This window comes from Sceloporus occidentalis, unplaced genomic scaffold, assembly GCF_023333645.1.
Source record: "Sceloporus occidentalis isolate IW3139 unplaced genomic scaffold, rSceOcc1.0.p SCAF_4, whole genome shotgun sequence".
NCBI lineage: Eukaryota > Metazoa > Chordata > Lepidosauria > Squamata > Phrynosomatidae > Sceloporus > Sceloporus occidentalis.
The window spans coordinates 103,944,279-103,970,653 of NW_028316984.1; the positions used below are offsets into that span (position 1 = coordinate 103,944,279).

At 42.8% G+C, this 26,375-nt stretch overlaps 1 protein-coding gene across 6 annotated transcripts in view; it reads right to left on the reverse strand.

Annotated features, from left to right (window-relative positions):
* Positions 1-1,222: 1,222 nt before the first annotated feature.
* STK33 (serine/threonine kinase 33) overlaps positions 1,223-26,375 on the reverse strand; it is a 107,291-nt gene continuing 82,138 nt past the window's right edge. For 5 of the 6 annotated variants that reach the window (XM_089521121.1, XM_089521124.1, XM_089521123.1 and 2 more), the window contains 5 exons: positions 17,881-17,993; positions 17,537-17,622; positions 7,990-8,241; positions 7,732-7,815; positions 1,223-2,083 (listed from right to left, as the gene is read on the reverse strand). In XM_089521121.1, coding sequence (XP_089377247.1) covers positions 1,907-2,083; positions 7,732-7,815; positions 7,990-8,241; positions 17,537-17,622; positions 17,881-17,993 — 712 coding nt within the window. In that variant the 3' untranslated portion in view covers positions 1,223-1,906. The remainder of the gene's footprint in view (positions 2,084-7,731; positions 7,816-7,989; positions 8,242-17,536; positions 17,623-17,880; positions 17,994-26,375) is intronic. The other variant, XM_089521126.1, reaches the window with a different exon arrangement.

Here is a 26,375-nt window from a genome sequence, read left to right on the forward strand (position 1 = left end):
AACTTTTCATACAAAATACAGTAAACATGAATGCATCTATTGATTTCAAATAGACAAAAGCAATTCCCCATCACCCATTCATACAGTATTTAGAAATAGTTCAGAAACAGTTCGGTTAAGACATACACATAGTATTTAGAACATTTGAAATACAATTACTTCAGGCACTTTGAAAGGTCAAAAGAAGTCTTTGCAAGTGACAAGGTATGTCCATTATGACACTGTTAGGCACCAGGGTGCAGAAAACTCTCTGTAGCCTGTTGCTGGCACAGTGGGTTCTCAGTATTTCCTCAAAGAGTCACCTCAAAAGGGAGAGGAAAAGACAATGTAATCTGTATCATGCAGGCCAGAGATTCACAGAGGTACTAGATATTTCTACATGTACAGGGAGGATTCCGTGCAATTATGGGAAGAAGAAGAACAGTTTGTTTTTACAGATTCTAAAACAATATGGGCGCGTTACATACGCACACAAAGTACACACAGAGCATGTATTAGGGTTAGGAAGGGGCATCACTTCCTGACGCCCCTAACCCTAATATGCGCAGAGCGTGTAGAAAATGGCAGCGCCCTATACACATGGGTGCCGCCATGACTATGTCATGACCGCACTGCCTCCAAACGGGGCGGCGAAGAAGTGACGTAGTGGGGCTGCGCGAGGGCGCCTGGGGCGCCCTTTCCGTGGCCCCGGAAGGAGCTCCGTTTCGGAGCTCCTTCCACGATTTGCGTTGCTGGCGCAACCTCTACACGGCTGCGCCAGCAACACAAATGGAAAAGGGGCCGAGCGGCCCCTTTCTCCGCACTCTTGCCGCCGTCGGGTGTCCTTGAGGCATGAAGCCCCAAGGACACCCCTTTCTAGGCCACGGGGAAGCGGCCTTTTGCCACTTCCCCGCGGCCTGGGAAGCGGCGGATCGGCGCCACAGAGGCTGCCGCTGTGACAGCTGAGGCCCCGATCCGGCAGGGAAAGGGCCAGTTACAGGCTGCCCCAAACAGGCGATCTGTAACGTGCCATAAACATATTTGAAAGAATCAAATGCTATGAAAAGCATCTGGATCAAACCACTATAAAAATATTTAGCCTAACGAAGGGATTTTAAACAAAAAGGGCATTATTTGTAAATGAAAAAGAATCGTATGACATAAGCATTTAACTTTTCTTTCACAACACAATTGAGTTTTCATTTTAAAATGAAGACGAACTAGCATGTGAAAATAATTTCCCTAAAATCTGGTTTATTTAAACATGCAAGAATTCTAGCAGGAAGAATATACTTAATAATACAAAAACATTTAAGGTAAATTATCTAAACAAATTATAGTGACATTAAATATCAGAAACAATTTTCACTTGACCTTGGTAAATGGGTATATAATTTTGACAAATTTATAAGCAAACTGCTAACAAATTATTTGAAGTGCAAAATGCACAGTTATTACAACACACATACACCAAAAAAAAAAAAAAAAAAAAAAAACCACATCACGTAGCCACCATAGGTTTGGCTTTTCCTTACCCCCCCCCCCCTCAACTTCACAAATCTTTCTAATACTAACCAACCTTCAGTAAAACACAACAAATGAATTCAAAGAAACTAATTGCTTGCCGGAATGATGCATAGCCTACAATAAATAAAAGCCAGATGGTTTTTTTTACACACTTCTGTGCTCTGAACATTATACTATCAGTGGATGCCCTCATATAGGTTAGGAATTCACACTGCTTTACCATTGTTAACAGCACTACTGTGAGGCTATTGCTCCTGATGATGATAATAATAATAAATCTCAGAACAAGAAAAAAGGCATAAGTTTAGGATACATTGGTCCTTTTTAAATAGTTGCCACACTTTTGGCACCAGCAATAGTTCCTTCATAAGAATTGGAATCTGAATAGACAGATTCCCCCTTAAGGTTTCTTTTTCATTTTGTGTAGGCTACTAAGGACAGTTGATTTTGGTGTACTTTTGCCAGATGATTCTTGACTCAAAGATGAAGACGATTTTTCCATTTCCATTTTTTTCTCTTGATTATCCAGACTCCGCTTTGTGATTGACCCTGGAGACAATGACCCAGATCCACAACTCTGTATTTTTAAAACAAACAACAAAACTCATGAGCACAAGGAGACAATGCTATGTTGAACATATTAATTAGGGCAAGGGAGGGAACATGTGGGGAATAAACTGAGAGTATTTGTCCTCTAACTTATATAGCTTACTTTAGCCTGATCCAGACAGGCCAAAATAAAACTGCTTCGAGTCACTTTGGAGGTATGCTGTTTAAATGATACATGCATCCTAAGAGTCCAGAAGGCGCACCAAAGCCACACTCCAGTCCTAAGGACTGGAGTGCAGCTTTGGTGCAGCTTCCAGACTCTTAGGATGCATGCATCATTAAAAACCATACCTCCAAAGTGACCTGAAGCAGCATTATTTTGGCCTGTCTGTATAGGGCCTTTGCTATTCTAGTTTCAACAACTTGTATCCACAAAGACATCAGTAAGGACAGATTGCTTACCTGTAACTGTATTTCTTCGAGTGGTCACCTGCGAATACACACAAATGGGTTATATCTGTACTTGCATAGAAATCTCGGAAACTTCTGGAATCACTGGGCAAAACTTAGTTTGCAATTTTTGGCAGTAGCTCCGCCTACCCTTATAAAGCCCCTGGCGTTCCTGCTCTTTCCTCAGCTCCATAAAGTACACCGCATAGCAGCGACAGAGAGAACTTAGCCATGAGCAGAACACAACTGAGGGGATGATGGGCGGGATTTGTGTGTATTTGTGGACGGCCACTCAAAGAAATACAGTTACAGGTAAGCAACCTGTCCTCCTTCTTTGTGGTCTGCGCGAATCACATAAATGGGTTAGACGGACAAGCTTTGGTCAGTGGAGGAGGGAGTATCATGGCACCAATTGTGGAGTTCAAACAAGTTGTGTTTATTAACAACAATAAACTCTTGAACTTAAGTTCATTTGTTAGTGTCATTTTCTTTAGTTTCAAAGCATATACAATATGCAATGCAATTGTCAATGTCATTTATTGGCATCAAAAGGCATAAAAACAACAATAATGCATTTGTCAGTGTAAACTTTCTTGGTTTCAACAGCAAATACAACATGTAATGCAAAGAACTGTTTCAATGCAAACCCCAAAACAACACTGCCCTACAAAAGCTGCATCCCATCTGGCGAAGAGCCAGTTGTCCAAATAGGGAAAGACTATGATTCCGCGTTGATGGAGGTAGGCAACGATTGGAGCCATACACTTGTGAAGACTCTCAGTGCTGTGGAAAGTTTGAACGAAAAGATCCTGTACTGGAATATGTCGGTCCCAATGGCAAAGGTGAGGAATCTTGATCTTGACAAACCCCTTGTGATCTTGACAAACCCCAATGTGGAAGTAGGTGTCCTTGAGATCGAGGGTCACGAAGCAATGATCTTTCTGCAAAAGTCGCAGAATAGAAGCAAGGGTTATCATGTGAAAATGGAAATAGACAATAAAGGAGTTCAGTTGCCGTAAGTCCAGAATGGGCCTGAAGCCAGAATCTCTCTTAGGAACAGTAAAGTAATGGGAGAAGAAACAGTAGTGGGCCTGAGTGGGGTCTACCGGCTCAATAGCACCCTTGTGAAATGTGCGCACTGCGTCAAGTAGAGTGTCTGAGGGTGTGGTGGCGTTAATCAGGAGCTCTTCAAACTTGAGGGTATAACCCTTACAGATAATGTCCAAAACAGTAGAGATGATTGAGGCCCAGCAGCTGAAGTAGGGCCTCAGCCTATCCCCAAAGGGAGTAGATACAAAGTGCGCAAGCCCATTTCACAACCTCCTCTTACCTTTTTGAGCATTCTTCTTCTTACAGCCCTGGCTGTATTGTGGCTGTGGTAGTTGGTGACGATCAGATGAAGAAGAGGAGGATTGGGATGGTCGGCACTGTCTGGGTTGGTCCTGCTGATACCAGTGCTCCTGTGGCTGGTAAGACCTCTGTTGGTACAATTGATACCAAGGGCGTTGAGCTCCGTACTGACACCAAGGAGACTGAAATGAGGTAGAAGATATGCCATGTTTCTAGGCAGCGGCCTGTCAGGGATTTGAAGGGTTAAAACACAGCACACAGGGAAATGCTTGATGTGTGTGTGTTTGGCCATGAGCATTCAACAGAGTGGCAAGGCTGATCAGCTCAGCTGAAGCTCATTGTCTCAAGGACACTTCAATGCCCAAGTGCACGTAGCCATGGCTGATGAAACCATGTGTCTGGACTGCACAGGAGACACATGACATGGCTACACACCTGAACTCACTGGGTTTGAGAGACCACATGGTCTGGAGACTATATAAGCCCAGGGGTTGCAAGGGTGTGGTGTGGGTTTGTAGTAGGAGTTGGATTGGTATGGTTTGGAGTTTTAGAGATCTAGTTTTGTATAATAGCACTGTGAATAAAGAGCACTTTGGGAGACTTAGTTTCTCTGGTGGTTTATCAGAAGAAGCTATAGCATCGGTTTGCTGTGTGTCCCCGGAGGTTCCTGCATTGCTGCAGTTCCTGGAAGACATCCAGTTGCTGTCATCCCAACTTGGACTTTGGAGCCACGCTTCGGCTTCTGGAAATTTGCCAGCTCTGCTCCAAGGGTCTGATTTAACCCCAGGACTCGTTTGAGTTGCTGACAGTGGTTGTTGGACCCCAGCAGTTGCGCTGACACGGCCTTCATCCAGTATTGAAAATTGAGCTTCTCAACCATCTCCTTGTTAAAGAGACCAGAATCATAAAAGCGCATGTCCTCAATGGCTTATTTGGTGAAGACATGAGAGAGAGCCTTCTCAGTGGTTGCTCACACCCTGTGGAACTCCCTTCCATGGGAGTCTAGGCTTGCCCCCTCACTGCTGGCCTTTCACAGGGAGGCAAAGACATATTTGTTTAAACAGGCCTTTTAAGATCTGGCAGGCTTGGTTTTATTGGGGGATGAGAGGGTTGGTTTTAGATTATTATTTTTAACTTTGTATGTTTTACATTTTATATTTGTAATTGTTTATAATTGTACGATTTTAATTGTACAATTTTAGTTGTTCTGTTTTATATATGTTGTTAACTGCCTTGTGTCCCACTTTGGGAGAAAGGTGGGATAAAAATAAAATAATAAATAAATAAATAAATAATGGCAGAACGAGCATGGGGGTTGAGATCAGAACAGTGCAGCCAAGTGGGCCTCCGAAGGCCGCCAAAACCGACAAGATCTTGGAGGCTCTGGAATGGCGCACTGAGATAACCTGTTGGCCACCTATGGAATAGGCTTCGGCACAGAGGGCCATAGCGAGCTGCTTTTTGTCATTTGGCATCTCATCCAGGAGGGGCTCCATATGCTCCATGCAATCCGTGTAGTTAGCCACCTTAAGGTTGAGCACTGCCGTGGCGTAGAATTTTTCCACCAACCCATCAGTCTTCTTACTCTCCTTGTCAGAAAGGGCAGAAGAAGTTCTGGAGAAGAAAGGCAGCTGCAAACCCTCAATAATTGCCAAGTTCAGCTTCGGATGCTCAAAAAGCCAGCTTGGGCCTGAGGAAGCAATTCAGTATAGGCTCTTGATCTTTCTCAAGGTGGAAACAATTGTAGCTGAAGTGGACCAAGAGTGTTTGGCAATCTTCTCCAATGAGGGGAGGTAGCCGATGAAGGGAGGCGTCAGTACCAAGCCATGGATCCTGCGTTTGATCAGGTCCACCATGTCACCATCCATACAGGAGACCTCTATCTCAAGAGCATTCGCCATCTGAACAATGTGATCGGTAAAGGACCTGACATCATCCGTGAGGAAGCAGGATCCAGCTCCACAAGACATTAATGGAGACTTCTCAACATTCGAAGTAAGGCTCGGGCAGCATGATTCCCTCGGAAATCGACCTGAACCAGGGGAATCCTTGGGAGTCCTCGGTAAGGGCCTATCATAGATTCCTGACAAGGTGGTACTGGCAGCCATGTTGGAGGGGAGGCCCTGATGACCTGAGCCTCAGTCACGATCTTAGCAGGAGCGGATGGTACAAGCTTTGGGGGCTGGAGATTGTGGCAAAGATCGGCGGGATCCACTAGCAAAAGATAGCTCCCAGAGTCAGAGTCGAACACCAAATCCGGATAATGTTGAAGAAGGTCTTGTGAAATGAGGACTCCACATCGACATTAGCAGCCTCATCAGCCTCGGTCACGAGACTGGCTCGATCCCATCAGAGTGGAGAGACACAAGCCCATAGGCTAACATCTACTACTTGACCAGACAAGTGTGGAGTCAGTGTCTGAGGATTTGTGTCTTGAATCTCTCCTTCTGACTCGGGAATCAGTATAGAGATGGACAATCTGGGAGGTATCAAACAGAACCAAGAATTCAGCAGCAGAAACAGTTGGGCTCAGGACCAACGCCTCTGGGTCAGCACCCAAGGCAGCAGATGGAGCCAGACTTCAAACCGAGAGCCCTTTTCAGCTCAATTTAGTAGAAGGTGCAGCAGAGCAGGCTCATTTTGAAGCCATGCATTCGGTAGACTTATCCTTTCAGGTATGGGAGGTCTTATCTTCAGAGTGCTTATGCTTCAACGCCTTCTTGGAGTCATCACTCCAATCCTTCTCCGAACTTGGAGCCTTGGGGTCCTTGGAAGACTTTTCTTTAGGCTTGTCCCTGACTTTAGATTTCCCTTTCTCCTTACCAGAGGTAGAGGGATGATCCAGAGCAGGGGCAGAGGTCAGTCTTAAGGCCTGCTCCCAGAGAGCCACTTTGAGCTTGATGTCATGGTTTTTCAATGCCTAACTAGTCATGGACATGCAAAGAGGGGAAGTCTTGGCATTATGTGCTTCTCCTAAGCACAAGACACACAAATTGTGGTGATCAGAAGTGGGGATTTTAGTCCCACATTTGCCACATCTCTTGAATGAAGCCCTCATAATCAGAGTTGACATATCAAAATCACAAAATGGAGTAAAATGGTCAAACAGTCCTAGGTCAATCAATCAACAAACAACATCCAAGTGAATTTCTAAAAGGAAAATAAAAAAAAAGCTGTTAGGTCAAAATCAAAAGTACAAGTGATTCCACAAGCGGTTCCCTCGAGCTGCTAACGCGGCAGATGAAAGTAACTGAGGAAAGAGCGGCAACGCCAGAGGCTTTATAAGGGTGGGCAGAACTACCACCAAAAAGTTGTAAACTAAGTTTTGCCCAGTGATTCAGGAAGTTTCTGATCTTTTTGCACAGGCACGAATATAACCCATTTGTGTGATTCGCAGAAACCGAAGGGAGGTTCTGGAGGAGGTTAAACTTTTTTAAAACAAACAAACAAACAACTCCACCAACAGCAGATACTCAGAGTAGGGCAGTACCTGATTTTCAAAATGATTATAAATCACAAAAGTTGAATATACCTGTAAGAACTACAACAATCCACTAAAAAATAACCTGGAAATGTATAGGGCCATCACTAGGCTCACAGCTAAATTCAGTTCACCCAAATGTGCTAATTATGTGAACCAGCATCAGCTAATGGGTAATCTACATAAATGTCATGATGGTGGCACTTTTTCTCATCAGGAAATCAGGGTTTTCAAATATATGCTCTACTGGCTGGGGATAATATACTCCAACATATTTGGAGCACCAGACTGGGGAGGCTGATATTTAAAAAGGCAAGAAAAATACATATGAAAAATAAATAAAATATTAAAGTAGTTGGGGGGGATATGACTGATATTTTTGTAAATAAGCTTACACTGGAAGTTGATCTAGCAGATGAACTTTTCTTTTTAAATGTTCCATTTTGTAAAGTACTGGTGTGATGCTTTTTCTTGTTAGTCTGAAAAAAAGAATAAAAGTCAGAATGGTTTGAAGAAGAATTCACAGTAAAAGAAAAACAGAAAGAAGTCACTGTGATGCACAAAATTTGATTTTCTTAAACATAAATCAACTTTGTTCTGCACCATCATCTACTTCCATTTATTTAATTGAACATGTATTGGTAAACTTTTACTTGTTTTGTTGGTGTAGAAGGTTTGCTGCTCCCACTTTCAGTTTCTGTGTCAATATTAGGATCTGAGTTGCCATTGCTGCTAACAGGACTGTTTTGGCCTTCACAGATTTCTTCCTGTTGGGTAGTGGATGATGAGCCATTCAGTTCACTTTCAGAAATGCTTGTTTCTCCACCCTCTGTGCTGGAGCTCTGATTCCACTTCTTCATCAGCTCAAGGACATTAAATTGCCTCTGAACAATGTGTGTTTCTCCCTAAACAGTAACAGTGAGTTCAGTATTTGCTTCTAAATTATGAACAACAAACAACAAAACAAATAAGACATTTACATTTGTGATGCAGGGCTTAGTATTCATCAAGCCTATGTGTTTCTTCAATTCTCTCAAACAGATAAAAACCATAAGGGATTTGATGTAGTTGAAAGAAAGAGCTTGTGCTCTGTGTTGCCTGGCTTTTCATCCTCATTGTCAACCAGAGTGGAGTAAGGTATGTACTTTCATTTGCTTTGTGAGGCCTCCACAATGATAGACGTGAGGTCTGGTTAGTGAAACAAAAGCCCACAGTCCTCCTCACAGATATTAAATAGCTTCTCTACTTTCAAAGTGGTAGGAAGCATAGAACATAGTCTATGATTCTTTCAAAACAAAAGTAATGCTGGCAACTCTGAACACTACCATATTTGAGCGGTAAACAAATGCTTGTTTCAAGGCCAACAATATTATTATTATTATTAACCTTTATTTATAAAGCGCTGTAAGTTTACACAGCGCTGTACATAAATATTTTAGTCAGACGGTTCCCTGCCCTCAGGCTTACAATCTAAAAGACACACAAGGAGAAGGGAGTGCTGGTGAGGAATAGGATCAGGTCCAGCAGATCTTCTCCACCTCCGAGGCCTGGACCAAGGTAGATGGGCCGGAGGAAGGGCTTGGATTCTTGATGGATGGTTAGGAGGAGGCTTCCTGGGTCAGAGAGGGGCTCACCTCTGGGAATGCTTCTCTAAACAATATAGTCTTTAATTCAGTTTTGAAACTGGGTAGAGAAGTGATGAGGTGAATACTGAAGTCCAGATGACTTGCTCCACAAAGACCCATGTATTACTGTAGGCCTGCACACCATATGGCCCAGGGGCTGCATGTGGCCCACCAGAGGATTCTGGGCAGCCTATGAGGATGTGGAATGACTTTAAGGCTCCTCCACTGCTCAGCATCCTCCTGAGGAGAGGGGTCATGTGTAGGAAGAAGAGGACAGGCAAACATTTGCCCAGTTAGGCTCCTGCACTGTTTTGCTTTCTCCTGAGGAGAAAGACGGTAGGGGAGAAGGAGGGGGAGGACAGTCAAGTGCTTGCCCCTCAAGGCTCTTCCGCTGCCCAGCTCGCTCCTGAGGAGAAGGCCAAGTGGCGAAGGAGGAGGATTGGCAAATGCTTGCCCTGCGAGGCTCTGCTGCCACTCTTTCTCCTGAGGAGAAAGCCAGATGATGGTGGAGATATAGGAGGACAGGCAAATGCTCACCCAGCAAGGCTCCTCCTCTGCCCAGCTTTCTCCTGAGAAGGCCAGGCAGCAGACAAGGAAGAGGGGCAAATGCTTGCCTCTCAAAGCTCCTCTGTCACTTGGCCTTCTCCCAAAGAGAAGTCCAGGTGGAGGAAGAGGACATGAAAGGCTCTTCCACCACTTGGCTTTCTCCTGAGGAGAGGGCCGGACAGAAGAGAAGGAAAATGGAATTAATATTAATTAATCCTAATTGATATTAATTAATTAGTATTTAATTAAAACCTATCTGTAGTGCGAAGAAGTTTAGCCTATTTTAATTTTGGCCCAAACCCACCGCCAAGTTGTGCAGGTCTGTATTACTGGGCAAGAGCAATGGTGTCTGATCATCTAATGCTACATCTAGGGAAGGGGTGGCAATTATATCATTGTAGACATTGGTGTCTGTCTCAAAGGCAGGAGCATTGCCAAATTCAAATCAAAAACTGTTGGTGGTACAGTTAGTACAGTGGTACCCCGGGATACGAATTGATCGCGTTACGAAATTTCCGGGGTACGAAAAAGTTAGATTGGAAAAAACTGTTCCGGGTTACGAAAGATTTTTCGGGTTACGAAAATCATTTCGGCGCGAAATTCAAATGCGAAGCGCGGCTAGCGGCTTTCCAGCGCTAACGGAAAGCCTTTTCGGGTTGCGAAATGTATCAGGTTACGAACGGCGCCGTGGAACGAATTAATTTCGTAACCCGAGGTAGCACTGTATTGCAGAAGCTGTCTGTGACGTTGGGACTTAAAGGAAAAAAGCACTGATGGCATAAAAAGACTGGAGAGTTTGGGAGCCCTAGTAGGCCTTCTAGGTACTGGATGATTTGGGATTGGGCAAGCTACAGTAAATATAACCAGCCAGTAATGACTATAGTGTCCAGCAAAGGGAGACAGAGATCGTGGTAAAAAGTATAGTAATTCCAATCTCTCTGTCCATACTCTGGATCATCCTACACAATGTATTTAGGCAGAGCTCAGTCCAACCTATGCAGATATTGCCTGCCTCTTATTCTTACAGCTGGTACATTTGTTAAACAAGGCCTTCAAGGCCATAACTCCCTGGGACATAGAGACAACATCTGAAGATGACACCTGAAGAATAAAGAAAATGAAAATCTCTTGACAAAATGGGGATGTTTAACTAGAATAGAAAAGAAAAAATAGAAGAAATTAAAACAATCAAAATTCAGCAAGTTGTAAAGACTGGAAAAATCTCTAAAAAGAGGCCATTCCAAAAGTTCTTGCAGCAACAAAAAAGGAACTAAATGGAATAGCACAAACCACTTCTTTTCATCATATGCAATGGCAGGCTCTCACAAAACTCTGCTCAATAACAAAATGTTCCAAATCACACTGTGCACTAGTACAGACCTCATATGTGGCACTCTGAACACAAAAAAGAATATAAGATTTCACCTATACCCATAAATACCATATAGCAAGGCAATTCAGGGCAAAACTTATGTCCTCTTTTCCAGCTACTAGATTACATTGCCTGTATCAGTATACTTCAGTTTTTGTCTTCCAATACTTTTATCTTCTTATAGTACAGGGCTGTGCCTATATGCACGTGTCGTTTTTTAAGCACTTAGGGTTGGGATGAGACACACACGAAAAGAGAGAATTAATTCTCTATGAATCAGGGTAATGTATTCCTGGTCCTTCCAAATTTATAGAATGATTTTCCAATGTGGACTCCAATTTTGCAGGTGCAAATTTGCATCTGTAATTAACTATAGACAAATTGATGTTGTAGACATCCAAATAACTACCTTATTTGCAAGCGCATTCAGGTAATTAAATTTCTAAGTGCACCAAATCACACCTACAAAATAAGAGGCTGAGTTGTGGCCTCAGGGGAAAAAAACCCGCTATGTTTTAAAGAGCTACAAATACTTAAATAGCACATGAAATGGAAGGGTGGTTGTGTTCTGACAGTTTTTAAGAAAGTGGAACCACTTAAGTTAATTGTCTGTATTGCCTCATTTGAACACCTGTTGAGTTTAATTGGCTAGCATCTGGTGCTAATTGTAGGGAAAGTGGAGGATTACTAATTGGTTGCCTTTTAGATTGTTTCATTTTCTTTTGTCTTTCCTTCAAGCTTTTTTACTTCAGATTTTAAGGGAGTGCACATCAGTGAGATTCAAAGAAGAGAATGAAACAGTTCACCGCTCCATCATGTGGCACCCAGCATATGTTAGAAACACATTTTCCACTTTGTGATTTCCAGGAGATTCTGTTCTGAATGGCAATACTCCCACACCCCAGCACCCAGAGAGAATAAAGATTTCGTGAAGATATTGTTCAAAGAAAGAGGAAGCTGTTCATAAATGATATTAATAAGAAAATATGATATCATGTGTATAATGAAGAAATTCAAGACTATTTACATAGCTGCCAATTATTAACTAGTAAACAATTTGTGACAGCAGGAATACACAAAAACAGGAAACCAGAACAATCATTTATATACTCAGTAAGAGCAAAAATCTGGTCAATAGGAAGGCAGGAGGAAAACAGGTGAGAAACCGCCTCAATAACGGAAAATGAAAATGCAGCACTCAAATCATGAAGAGCAGATATATATGCAGTAGTGACAAAATGTTCCATCAGCTCCAAATATGGACCAGCATGTGGAAGCTGAATGTTTGCTTATATTAAGATAGTTAGGTTCTTATACAAAAAAGAAGCCCCATGCCCTCCTTGAAGCACTAGAGAAATGTATTAGTTTCTCCAAACATTTTTGTACATTAATGTTGCTGTTGTTAACTGCCCTCAAGTCAACCCTGACTCATGGTGACCCTATCCTCCACTGCCCTGCTTAGGTCCTGCAGATTCAAGCCCATGATCGCCTCGATTGAGTCCAGCCATATGAAGTGTGGTCTTCTTTTCTTACTTACTATTTTCTACCTTCCCTAGCATTACTGTCTTTTCTAATGAGTCATGCTTCTCATGATGTGGCCAAAGTGTGACAGCCCCAGTTCTGTCATCTTGGCTTCCAAGGATTGTTGAGGCTTGATCTGTTCTAGGACCCATTTGTTTGTCTTTTTGGCTGTCCTCAGTATCCTCAGCACTCTTCTCCAACACCATGTCTCAGATGAATTGATTTTCTTCTTACTTTCTTCACTGTCCAGCTCTCACATCCATACATGGTAATGGAGAATACAATGCCTTGGACAATTCTAACATTAGTGCTCAGTTATATATCTTTACATTGGGATCCATTCTGTTTCTCCATATTCTGTGCTAACCTAGCCTATTGTACATTACTCCTTGAGATTCAAAAATTCTAAGGACATATCCTCACATAAATTTGGAGTATTACTAATGTCTAGAAGTGCTCCTATCAACTGAGTTCCCAAGGATAAGTTAAGAACTATTTTAATGGACAAGCATAAGCCTGGGTTTCAGAGGACCAACAAAAAATGAAACCATACAAAGTATTCTTGAGAAGTTACCAGTGAATTAAAAAAAAACAATACTGATGGCAAAGAATAAATGCTCCTAACTCTGGCCGAAAGAGTAGCCAGTGACCACACAATCAGAGATTTATAAACAGACTATCTCCATTAGATTGCATAACGTGTTAACATATATAACATTCTGTCAAAATAATAAATATTTTAGCAACTCTCTTTGTGCTAAATTTGGTGAAAATTGTCTATGATTCAGTGAAAATTTCTACAAACATCATAGTTCTGATATATAAGCATTATCTTTGCTGGACCATAAATAATCTTAATTATGATAATTATTAGACATCACATTAACTATTAATTATCATTTGTTGTTTTAACTATTTTCATATTAGTGCTGACGTAACTTGGGCTGGCTACAAATCTACTTCCAAAATCAGTTCAAAATACTTTAATGTCGTAAATGACTTTGTACTTCTGATAAAGTGGCCTACCAATGTTTTAAATGAAATAGTTCATGTGTATGTAAACACCTGTCTTTCTATAGCCAAATAAAAGTGGAAGATAGGTGAGTTGATTTATTGGTTTATTGGTTTGCCTATGCAATCCAAATGAAGTCAGGCGTATGGCTACAAAAGAAGAAGCAACTGGAAACAACCAAACCAGAAACACCCAAGAAACCTTACATGAAAGAAAAATACTGAGTTTCAGGATGTTTCCATTTGTCAGGATTGCTTTGATTGTGCATGGCAGGTGGTTGGACTGGATGCTCTCTTCCATTTCTATGATTCTGCATAACAAATCTTGCCAAGAACCATAGAATCGTAGAGTTGGAAGAGACCACAAGGGCCATCCAGTCCAACCCCCTGCCATGCAGGAAATCCAAATCAAAACATCCCCAACAGATGGCCATCTAGCCTCTGCTTAAAGACCTCCAAGGAAGGAGACTCCACTACACTTCGAGGGAGTTTGTTCCACTGTCGAACAGCCCTTACTGTCAGGAAGTTCCTCCTGATGTTGAGGTGGAATCTCTTTTCCTGGAGCTTGCATCCATTGTGATAACCCCCTGTGATAGGTTCACCTTAGCATCACCATAACTCTGAAATGACTTAAAGGCACATAATAACAACAGCAACAACAACTAATCATTCTATCCTGACATACATATTGGAGAAACAGAAAGCTATGAATACTAGCCTTATAACCCATGGAACATTCCCTTTTATCTCTACCACCATCAAGAATATTTATATACTGTACTTGCTTAAGGGAAAAAAAACTTTACCCAATGCATCATTAAATGGAAATAAGTCCTGCTGAACTTACCTCTGATGAGATGCACAGGATTGCACAATGAATGGGGGTACAACCTATTTTAAGACAATTGTTTTGGGTAACAGCCTTCTACATAATCAATGTAAACAAAGTCTGCAGATTTCCCTAATGGATTGTGCCCTTGGTAGTTTATTTTGAATGTAAATGTGCAATTTTGGGGGGTGTGGTGTGTTTTTTACCGCCACATTCAGTTATGGAGAATGATAGCTTGTGTTTTGTCACTTTTTTGTTGTTGTAGGTAGTATAGTCTCCTAATGGAACAATTCAGTGTCACATGCATCAACTCTGAAGAGCATTATATGACATTTGGCATCAAGGGGTTAATTTATTTTACACAGTAAAATCCTCTACATGATAAACCACTTTCAAGGCCATACCTCTGGACTTTTTGAGATCACCTTGGCTGTCAAGGCAAAAGTTTGAAACCTGCTTAGGTTTTCAGTGGAGCTGAACAAAACTTTTCCTGGTGGGGGCAGCTTTCCTTGGAAGTTAATCTGCTAAAACTCACACACCAATGCAAGCAATAGGTGAGGCAAGAATTAAAAGCATCCTCTTTTCTCTCATTCTTTCACTACTCCCTTTTCTGTCTTTTGCAATTCCCTTTTCTCTCTCTCCTTCCCTCCATCACTCTCTTTTTTCTCTCTCCAATTGACAGACTGCATAAGAAGAGATAGATAATTCTTCCAAAGAGTCTTAATTGATCAACTGCAGAGGGCTTTTAGACCAGCAGGCACAGGGCACCTAGTCCCCCACTGTATTAAGTCTGGATCTTAGAATTTCTGAAATCTAAACTTGAAAATGGTATCTTAATAAATATACACAATGCACAATACTGAACATAAACTATGAGCTAAGTCCTAGCTTGTTCTCCCTCCATGCTCCCATTAAATCTTTCTTGCTAAAGTGTTTCTCAAAGTTTTTTGCTATCTACCTCAACTATTATAGCTTTTTTCTATAACTGTCTGCTCCAAACTTACTAAATGTACTCAAGCCCTTCTTTAGGCATTGCCAACTTATGTATCAAATGGTATTACCATCTTCTGAATCCATGCAAGACAAATGGCACATAACAAGTCCCCTGGCACTTTCATATTGGTCTATTCAGCTTGGGTCCAGGCTATTTGAAGGACCATATATCCCTGCACAAGTCCACCAGAGTATTGAGATCGTCTAGAGAGGCCCTTCTCTCTGTCCCACCACCTTCTCATGCATGTTTAGTAGCAACAAGAGAGAGGGCCTTCTCAGTGGCTGCTCTCAAGCTTTGGAACTCCCTGCCTATGGAAGCCAGAATGGCTTCATCCCTGCTATCCTTCCAGTAGCAGGTAAAGATGTTCTTGTGTGGGCAGGCCTTTGCAAATCTGGGAATGTTGTGCTTTTTAAAATTTTTAAGGTTTGTATTGTAATATTCAATTTTAACTCATAACTCGGGTCGGCAACCCCCGGCCCGCGGGCCACATGCGAGCTCGGTCCTGCCGCCGATTGCCAAAGGCGTTGCGCCGGCAGCAATTGGCGGCAGGACCGGGCCTCTCGCGCGAGCGGCCGCCGGCGTCCTCCCTCTCGCGCGAGAGCCGAAAGGCCCCGCACCTTCACACGAGAGGCCAAAGGTCTCGCGCGCGGGGCCTTTGGGGGGCCACCGGCCTCCTTCCTCTCGCGCAAGAGATCAAAGGCCACTTGCAGGAGAGGCCAAAGGTCTCTCACGCAAGCGCGTGGTGCCTTTGGGGGGCCGCCGGCCTCCTTCCTCCTTCTTGGCCTCCGCGGAGGCCGGGAAGGAGCCCGTGGGGCCGGGAAAGAGGGGGAGGCCTCCAGCAGTGGCAGCCCCCCGCCAGCTCTTTGCCGGGAAAGAGGGGGAGGCCTCCAGCGCTGGCACCCCCCCGCCGACTCTTTGCCGGCCCATGACGGGGCTCAGGCCCGTCAGGGGCCAGGAAAGAGCCGGCGGGGAGACCTCCCTTTGCCAGCGTCTGATGGGCCTGGGCCCCGTCAGGGGCCAGGAAAGAGGAGGAGGCCTCCAGCGCTGGCAGCCCCCGCCAGCTCTTTCCAGGCCTGTAGGAGCCCCGCTGCGGTCGCCAGAACCCTCCAGCAGGGCTCTAGGGGCCGCAGCGGGCCTATAGGAGGCCATGCAGCCCCAGGCCTCCCTCCGGAGAGAGAGGCCTGGGGCTGCAAGGGCCGTGGAGGAGCCCAGGAGGCGGCCTGCCACTCCGGGGCTCCGTCGCGGCCCCAGGCCTCCTTCCAGAGAGAGAGAGATCTAGGGCTGCAAAGGCCATGGAGGAGCCCAGCACGGCGGCGTGCCCAAGCCCTTCTCTTCGGCCAAAAGGGCCCCTTGGAGCCCTTTCAGCCGAAGGGAAGAGCCGAAGGGAAGGGCCTGGGATGGGTGCCCAAGCCCTTCCCTTCAGCCTCCCTCCCCTTCAGCTGAAAGTGCCCCTTGGAGCCCGTTTGGCCGAAGGAAGGGACCGAGGAGGAGAGGGCGGGCACACGCCTCCTCCTCCCTGTGGGGCTTCAGCAGACCTGAGGTGTCCTTCGGAGGACACCTCAGGCCTGGCAAAGCCCCGAGGAAAGGAGCTGGGGCCGCCAGCCTCCTCCCCCTCCCCGTGGGGCTTCGGCACACCTGAGGTGTCCTTCAGAGGACACCTCAGGCCTGGCGAAGCCCTGAGGAAAGGAGTGGGGGCCACGCGCCTGTTGCTCCTGCCCCTCATGGGCCCTTACTGGTCCCCAGCTGTCTCTGAGAGGCAGCTGGGGGCCAAGGAAGGGCAGGAGGAGCAGGCACGCGCCTGTCACCCCCACTCCCAATCCCCCCCCCACTTCTAGCTGTCTCTCAGACAGCTGGAGGTCGGGAAAGGGAACAGAGAAAGCCCCGCCCCCAGAGGGTGGAAGCTCCGCCCCGGCATGCGGCTCCACCCACGGAGGGTGGAAGCTCCCCCCCGGCTTCGGCCTCCCAGTTGTCTGAGGGACAGCAACCCGGCCCCCGGCTCAAAAAGGTTGCCTACCCCTGTTATAACTGTTTTAACTTTTTAAATGGTTTAATTGTTTTTTACATTTTATATTTATACATTTTAATATTGCCCCCTTTTGAAATTGTACTGTTTTAAATCTGTTGTTCACCCCCTTGAGTCCCTATATTGGGAGAAAGGTGGGATACAAGAAAATAAAGTAATAATAAATAATAATACTACCCCAAACATAAAACAGTCATATGGCATTTATCTAACTCTGGCATGGAAAAAATAAATCCCACAAATGAGTAGAAGTTTTAAGAAAATAAAAGGAAAACTTACTGTTATCCACTGGCAGTCAAGCAGTTCATTAGCAGTGAATCTGTGGGCAGGGTCTACTTTCAGCAGCTGCTGCAACACATTTCTGGCTGTAACAGGAGACATTCATAAACCTCATTTCTCTTAGCTGTTAACACACACTTCTGTACATTTCCTCAGGATGCTTTAATCCAACATAATATTTTACTTTACTGTAGTGAAACTAACACTTAGCAACTGTTTAGGAGTTTTTCTTAATATCACTTTTACAATTATGAGAAAGCAATACTAAAGAAATCAAAATATTGCAGCAAAATGTCATGCTAATAGGGCTTTTGTTTGCTCCTGTCATGCAACTGTCTACTTACCAGCTTCACTGACTGACTGCCAGATTAAATGTTTAAACTGAAGATCTCCTTTCTTTATAACTTCAAAAAGTTTTTCTTCAGAGCCTGCTATAAAAGGTGGACCACCAGATAATCTATTTTGGAAGAGGGAGGAAAAGGAAATCATTTTATGTTCTGAGTCTGTAATTACATCCCTAATCTTCTACTATCTTAATATTCAAGCTTTGACTTTTTATTTTAGGACAGCATTTTTCACTTTATGCGGAATGATTATGATAGGACAAAAACTGTTCAGGCAGAACATCATTAGCTGAATCTAAAGAAGTGGATTTATATCCATGAAGGCTCATGATAAAATAAATCAGTCTCAAAGGTGATGCTTGATTCCTTCAGTCCCTCTCCTTTTTCCATTTTATAATGTAATCCAGGAATGTTGGGATGTATCCTGACTAGGGTGAGCAGAGAAGCCTCAACCTCCTATTCTTAATTTATCACTGTCAAACACAATTATATATTGATCAAAAGTTCCATATTGTGATTACCCAAGTGAAGAAATCTACGGTTCACAGGCAATTTAAAAAAATCGAGATTTGAAGCCAAACAAAGTCTAAAATATTTGAAGGAATGAGGAAAGTTTATAGCATCTGCCAAGAATCAGCCATGAAAGAGAAGATTTGTGTGATCACAAAATCTAGAGTAAGGCCTCAGTGTACAGAACACAGATTTTGAATGCAGACAATTTCAGGGTCAATCCCATGCATCTCCAAGTTGGGGCAGGGACATGTAAAGCCCTGAGAAACCAGTGCCAGATAGTCTACATAATACTGGGTTAGATAGACCACTGATCTAAGGCCCGGTACAGACTGCCAGAAAGCGGTGGTCTGGGGCCGATTTCAGGGCATCTGTCTCTGTTTTCCACAAGTACAGGATTTCAGCCACATGATGTTTAGCAGATGTTACTTTTGTTACTGTTCTATCAAAAATACAGCTTTGGTCTATAAGTTTATACTTTACTAGAACAGTGGTTTCCAAACTTTGGTTTCCCAAGGTGTTTTGGACTTCAACTCCCAGGAGGCCCAGACAGTTTAATAAATAGTCAGAAATTCTGGGAGAAGAAGTCCAAAACATCTGGAGGACCAGAATTTTTTCTATAAATGTGTTCTCTTGTTGTCTCATTAACTATAATGAAGATCATCAATTTCAACATTTACAAATTATCTTGCAACATGCTTATCAATCCAACAGTCTGCAGTGGGTTAACCTTCCAGCAGCACAAGCAACATACAGAGTTTTTCCCATTAGTGATAATGGCTGGTACAACTGTCAAATATGGTTTTGGGTGGCACTTGGGAGCCATATAGATGCCCATGACTTGTTTGATTATTTTGTTGAGCTTTTATTGGACTCACTGGAAGATGGGACAATGGAATACATATTGAACTCAAAAGATACAATGTAACTTATGAATACAACCTTGTTCTGTTACATTGTTTTTAGAAACAATCTTGGAGGAGTAAATATATATGTACCTCGGCATAAACAGGGAGGTAGAATTCAGAGACATGCAACATGTTACTCTGGAGTATCAATATTCAAAGGGATCTTGTAGCATTTTAGGCACTACGTGTAAGGAAAGCACGCAGGTGAGCTCCTGTCACCTAGTCCCAGCTTCTGCCAACCTAGCAGTTTGAAAGCATACAAATGAAAGTAGATAGATTGGTACCACTTCTCAATGGGAAAGTAACAGCATTCGGTGCAGCCATGCTGGCTACGTGATCACCAGAGCAATCCTCAGACAACGCTAGCTCTTCGGTTTAGAACGGAGATGAGCACCATCCCCTACGGTCAGTTACGACTAGACATTCATTTTAAGGGAGTATCTTTACCTTTTTACCTCTTATTAGGAATGGCAGGAACTGTCCGCCATGAAGTGATACAACAAGAAAAATTTGAGTAAAGTGCTTGGGTAACAGAGCCAAGTGTTTGCTTTTAATATCTGCATTTGTATTCAAAATTACTTTAAAATAACAAGCATAAAACATATGAAGATGAAAATGAAATTTATCAGAATCCTATCTTTATCCCTTTTTTAGAAGTGTCTAAATCCTGAACTGCTTCAAGCCTACTGTTAGAATGGCCTGAGATATAATCATGAAATCAGAGCTAATCTGAATTTTGAATATACTTTGGGTTACCATGGCAGGCAGGCAGGCAAGGCAGAACTCCTAACCTCTCTTCATTGATCCCTTCCTGTATTTCTCTCTATACTCCTCATCTTTCTAAAAGTTGCTTCTTGGAATTCTAAATCCTCACTTCCCATGTGGCTTATGAACCAGTCTTTTCCTCAACTGGGCTTACATAATTAATGAGCATTTGCACAAACAGCAAGGTCCTGGATTCCTGCTGGAGATAACCTGCTTAATAGGCCAGTGTTCCTGGCAAGCAAGGTATTTTTCAGAATAATCTGTATTTCAATAAAAATTCAGGATCTAAAGATATTTACAATGACTAGATCATAACCTGAATGTGTCACATGTCACTATAATATGACCATAAAAAAGTGTGAACTGATTCTAAACAAATAAGTAGAAAAATGAGGTCATATTCACCAAATATATTATGTAGTGAGTATTTTTATTTTATGTCTGCTCTCAAAAGCACATAAGTAGCTTTTGAAAATGTTGTCACGTATATTTGATTGATGCCTGCCACTTTAAATCAGAATGCAGAATCATTACTGTCGAGTTCACTTAGCTTTGTTCTTAAAGAAAGTGAAAAGTAAATCTGTTTTCAATTTATTTTCAACTCACTTTAGCCTAATAAACATTTCAAAGAATTTTCCATTTTCAAGTCTCTTTCTGGAATGGCACTAAGTGGGACCAAAATAAAGCAAAATATCTTAAAGGGGAAACAGATAAGAGGAAATGTTTCTGTTGGTTGCTCAATTTGTTCTTAAAATTGGGGGGGAGGGGGTCAATATCCACATGATGGTCCCCTTTTTACAGGCAATTCCCAGCACAAATAAAGACATAGCCATCAGGGTCATCAGAGTGAATAGTGATCAAAGACACAGAAGAGATCTATGATTGGCTAGCTGTGTATAGTATTATGAAATCTGAATGCTCTGGCTACTCAGGTTCATCCATCCTCCCTCTCTCCCTGCTGGCAGGAGAGGTCTATGTGGATTGAAAAAGCTTTTCCAGAAAACCCCCATCAGTAATAAATGAGACTGTCTGTTGCAAGGGATCCTGCTTTTTTGCAAGTTTGGACAGCCCTTTAGAAGAATAAGTATGCTAAATACTACCTATTTCAGAACAAACATATCTACTCCAGAATGCAAAAGTTAGAAGCAGCTCCTGAAATGCTTTTGTATTTCACCCTCTTTTGTACCATACTATTTCCTACATGCTCATGCTTCAGAATCATTGCTTTTTATGCAAACTCTTTCCCCTTCCTAGTTAAGTTACACTGGTAGTGCTCATGATGAGATTTGATTTAGTTACCGTATATTCTCAGCTATAAATCGATCTCATGTATAAATCAAGGACAGGGTTTGGAGCCCAAATTATGGATTTTGATATGAGTCATGGATAAGTCAAGGGAGAAAACTTTGGGGCATGCAACAAAGCAATGTTTTCAGGAGAAAAACAATGCCAAAGAACTTAACAAAATTTCAGCAGGCCTAACTGTGCTTATACTAAAGGCAGGATGGAAGAGAGAATAGAGAGGGAGTCAGTGCTTCCAGAACAGATTATACTCTTGCTTTTCACCAGGGAATGGTTCCTTTTTTTTTTGATAAGAGTTAAAGTACAGTGTTTACACTGACCCGTAGATAAGTCGACTCGGGTTTTTAAAGTCAATTTTTGACTAAAATTTCTAGACTTATACATGAGTATATACAGTAAATGTTATTTAGCACAACCAAATCATCCTTACATCCATTTTTAGATACTCATATTTGGGATTATAGTTGCCCCTCCTTTTTCAGGGGAGATCCGTTCCAGACCTCCTTGCAAAAATGGAGTTTAGCTTATATTCAAGCCCCATTGGCTTGAATATAGGCATGGGCACATGGGGGTGTGAAGGCGTGCGCCGTGGACTCACACCCCATTCATTCCCCCTCCGTTCATCCCTCACACATAAGCGAGGGACGTGAGACCGAAGACCACAAGAACGGAGGGAAAACTATATAGACAAAAACTATCTCAGAAGAGATACATTATCTATTGTCAGATGTTGACTTTTGTGCAACAAGTGTTTTGTTTGCTTGCTTGCTTCTTTTGTCTGCATTGGCATCTCCAAGAATCCATGCAAAAGTGCTACTGAAAGGTAGCTTTAAATTGACATGATAATGCCCTGATTCAATTATTTTATTATTTATTTCAATATTTTCTCTTGCTTTTTGTTATTTCTACTTTTTATTTACTAACTTGAATTATATATTTCTGGCAATTGTATTTGCAGACAATGGTCCACTTGGCCACTTACAAACAAGTAACCATCATAGTTATTGTGCCATGCAGTGAATCTCAGCCTGACCCTGCTTCCCAAATCTTCACTTACCATACAGCAGCCATTGCAATCAATGAGGGTCCATTCTCCTGCCACTCAGGAAGCAGCTGACTGACATTCCTATCCCCTCCATGAGTGATCTCCACTGGGAGAGGCAGAAGCAAGGTTCTTATCACAACTCCCCCTTGCACTGGAGATCGCTCACACAGGTAGAGGAACATGAGTCAGCTGCTTCCGAAGCAACTGGGAAAAAGTCCACCATCGATTGCAGTGGCTGCTGCCTGGTAGGTGGGGACTGGAGGACTTTCACCCTCCCAACACATCACCTGAACTAGAGTATACATGTGTGGGTGTGAGCCTTCAAGTCATTTTCAACATATGGTGATCCTAAGGCAAACCTATCCTGGGGTTTTCTAGGCAAGATTGCTTCAGAGGAGGTTTTGCCATTGCATTCCTCAAAGGCTGAGAGAGTGTGCTTTGTCCAAGGTCACCCAGTGGGTTTCCACGCCTGAGCCAGGATTCAAACTCTGGTCTCAAATGCTCAAGCGACTATGTTGTGTTGGCTCTTCAGAGGATACACAGGGATCGTGAATATGAAGCAGTCACAAATGTGAAACTCTAGGTTAGGCACTTAAAACTGCCTAAGTGGAGTTTGACCTGTGATCCAAAACACGCTGCAGAAATAATCCAATTTGAGACTGCTTTAACTGCCCCAGCTCAGTGCTAGGGAATCCTGTGAATTGTAGTTTATTGTGGCATCAGAGCTCTCTGACAGAAAAGGCTAAATGTCTCACAAACCTACAGTTCCCAGAATTCCTTAGCACATTACTACAATATTACCAGAAAAGTTCCTGAAAAACAGTATTTTTTGCTCACTGCAAGCACAGCTGCTCTTCAGGATTCAGTAATAAAATACATGTCCAAGACGGAGCTTCTTGTCTTTCCTCCTAAGCCCACTCTTCAACACTCCTTTTCTGTCTCTGTGGACAATACTTCTATTCAACCAGTCCAGCAAGCCCGCAGTCTTGGTTTTATCTTTGATTCTTCTCTGTTGTGTATCCCTCAGATCCAGACCACAGCCAAGGCTTGTAGATTCTTTTTGTACAATATTGCCAAAATCCGACCATATCTCTCCGCCTCTACTGCCAAGATCCTGGTCCATGCCCTAGTGATCTCACGACTTGATTACTGTAACGTCCTCCTGGCTGGGCTTCCTCTTTCTCACCTCCGCCCTTTAATCTCTGTCCAGCATTCAGCTGCACGCATTATCACTTCCACCCACTGCTCTGACCACATCTCTCCTGTGTTGGCATCCCTTCACTGGCTCCCCCTCCCTTTCCGCATTCAGTATAAGCTCCTGCTGTCGACATTTAAAGCCCTCCATGGACTGGCCCCTCCTTACTTATCAGACCTTCTTTCTCCTCACCTTCCCACCAGGGCCCTCCGTTCTAATAGTCAAGGCCTGCTGTCACAGCCCAGGATTTCCTCTGCCCCATCCTGGATTCGCCCCTTTTCACTCGCTGCCCCTCACTCCTGGAACCTTCTTCCCCCGCGAGCAAGAGCCATCATTTCTTTAACCAGCTTCAAAACGGAGCTGAAGACCATCCTGTTCAGAGAAGCGTTCCCAGGCATTGCATAATTGTCACTTGCTATTTGATGTTCTTTTGTTGTCTGTTTTATTGAATCACTTCCTGTATTGCTATGTATTTTATATGTATTATCCTACTAGAGAGGCCCCCCTCCCCACCATCTTTCCCTTCTCCTTTTGTGTCATGTCTTTTTAGATTGTAAGCCCGAGGGCAGGGAACCGTCCAATTAAAAAGATTGTATGTACAGCACTGTGTAAATTTACAGCTGTTTATAAATAAAGCATAATAATAATAATAATAACTGACCAGATTTAATGCCAGTTTGGACCTGTTGAATATATGATCCACTATATCAAGCCAAACACAGTCAACTAGGAGCACAATAAACACATAATTGGTTGTTTTACAAGTCTAGAAATGGAATACACATTGCTACTACATTCTGTCTAACAGCACTAAAGTGGCATTTCTTATCATACAAAGCATCACATAGTATTCAACATGCATGATAAATGAATTCATATCAAATCTTAAGGCCTGGAATTTCAAGTGAGGTCAAGCTCAAACTTACGACACCAAAACAATTGTTAAAAGAAGACATGCCATCTGCACTATTGCCATTGTCTTGGCAGTCACCAGGTTAATGCAGAGGCTTTAACAGCTACTGGAAACATCTGCTAGAAATGGCAACATTAAACATTCACTTAGAAAGAGCCGCTCAAAAGTCCATCTAGCAATAGCAGGGTGGGCTGTTTATGAAAACTGCATGAACATTTTTTTTAAATCTTATACATCTCTTCAATATTATTTCCAAACACAGTAGAACTGGTGGGAACTGTATTCTATTAACCCTTAGATAGTTCAATGTTTTTCTACAAAGTGGATGAGGTATAATATGGTAGATTCTTATAATACTATTGTGATTATAAAATGCTAAGTTAAAATATTTATATGTTAATTAAAGTATAATGTCAAGAGTTCTGAGCTGTGACCTACAATCGGCACAATTCACTGCTCTCTGTTTTACAAGGTCTGTGAATTGTGTAAACTGCAGAAACAGCATGGAATTCTTATTCACCAATCAAGTCATTCAGTTTTCACAACCCAATTTATAATACATTCAACTGTACTACATTGTGCAAATATGACTTTTTCAGTGGCAACATTAATACTGCAAAGTATGGTCATAAAACGGTTACTTCCTCGGCATTAAAAATTTTGCAGAACACAGCATGTGCCACAAATTTTACAAAAGAAAAGAAGCAATAAAAATGTACTGTGTACATTATGATATGCAAAAAAACTACAATGGATGGATTCAAAGAACAATGGTTTGGGAGTAATTCAGCCCACACTGTATCAAGCTTAGACTGGAGGCACATTGTTTTGACAATGCATATTCTTCCTCCCCATGTGCTTGATCAAAACAGAACTAACCTGCTGCAGCTACCAGCTCACCAGCCAAAGTGGGAGAAATCTAACTATAGACTGAGCAGAGCAGGATTTACTCTCATTCTGCCCATGTTCATATCACTCTTAGCCAAGAACAACAGGCAGAAGGATGCTACCCCCAAACGCAAATAGCCCAAGGGATCTCAGCTGCACCAAGGCTGATGGCACCTTGAATTCAGCTGAGAAGCTGCTCTGCTGGAAGTGCAGCAAATGAAGATTTTGTGATGGCTGCAGTAAACAACCATTGTGAGACCTGCTCTTATTATAAGATGCCCTAGTCTTGCAAAATTTGGAAGTCTCATAAGGACCACAATCTTGTGACTTCAGGCAGTCTTATAAGGACTCCCACACATGCCTCAGCCTCATTCAGTGTCCAGACACTGGATACTCACCCATCTGTTTCTGCTGCTTTTCCAGCTGCCCAGACAACCTGGGCATCCAACTCTTTCTTAGCACAGTATGGCTGTATCCCATAAGGTATACTACAGTCTACTGGTCTATAGACTCACTGGGACATAAAATAATGAGGCTAAAGTGGAAGACAGTAGGAAAAGAGGAAGCCTGCATTACAGGCAGACTGATGCAATCAATGAAGTCATAGCCCTGAGTTTTCAAGGAGGGTAGTTCACAACTGATACTCTTGCAAGTATCTCATTCATAGAGTCTCCATAAGTGAAAGTTGGCTTGACAGCAAATAACAACAACAACATCAACTGCCATTCCCTCCCCACACCAGCTCTGTATATTTAACTGAAATTTATCCTGAAAGGAAAAGTATCCAAATACCACATGGTGTTTTGAGGTGTCAGTGTATTTTGAAAATTTGGCAAACAATGTTTTTGTTCAATTTAGTTTGATTAATTAAAGTACTTGGAAGCTCTGGTCTGAAGCAGACGGGCAAGAAAGAGTAGCTTCCAGTTGCTCCAGGGGTGGGGCGTGCAAGTGACACATGCCTGTGAATTG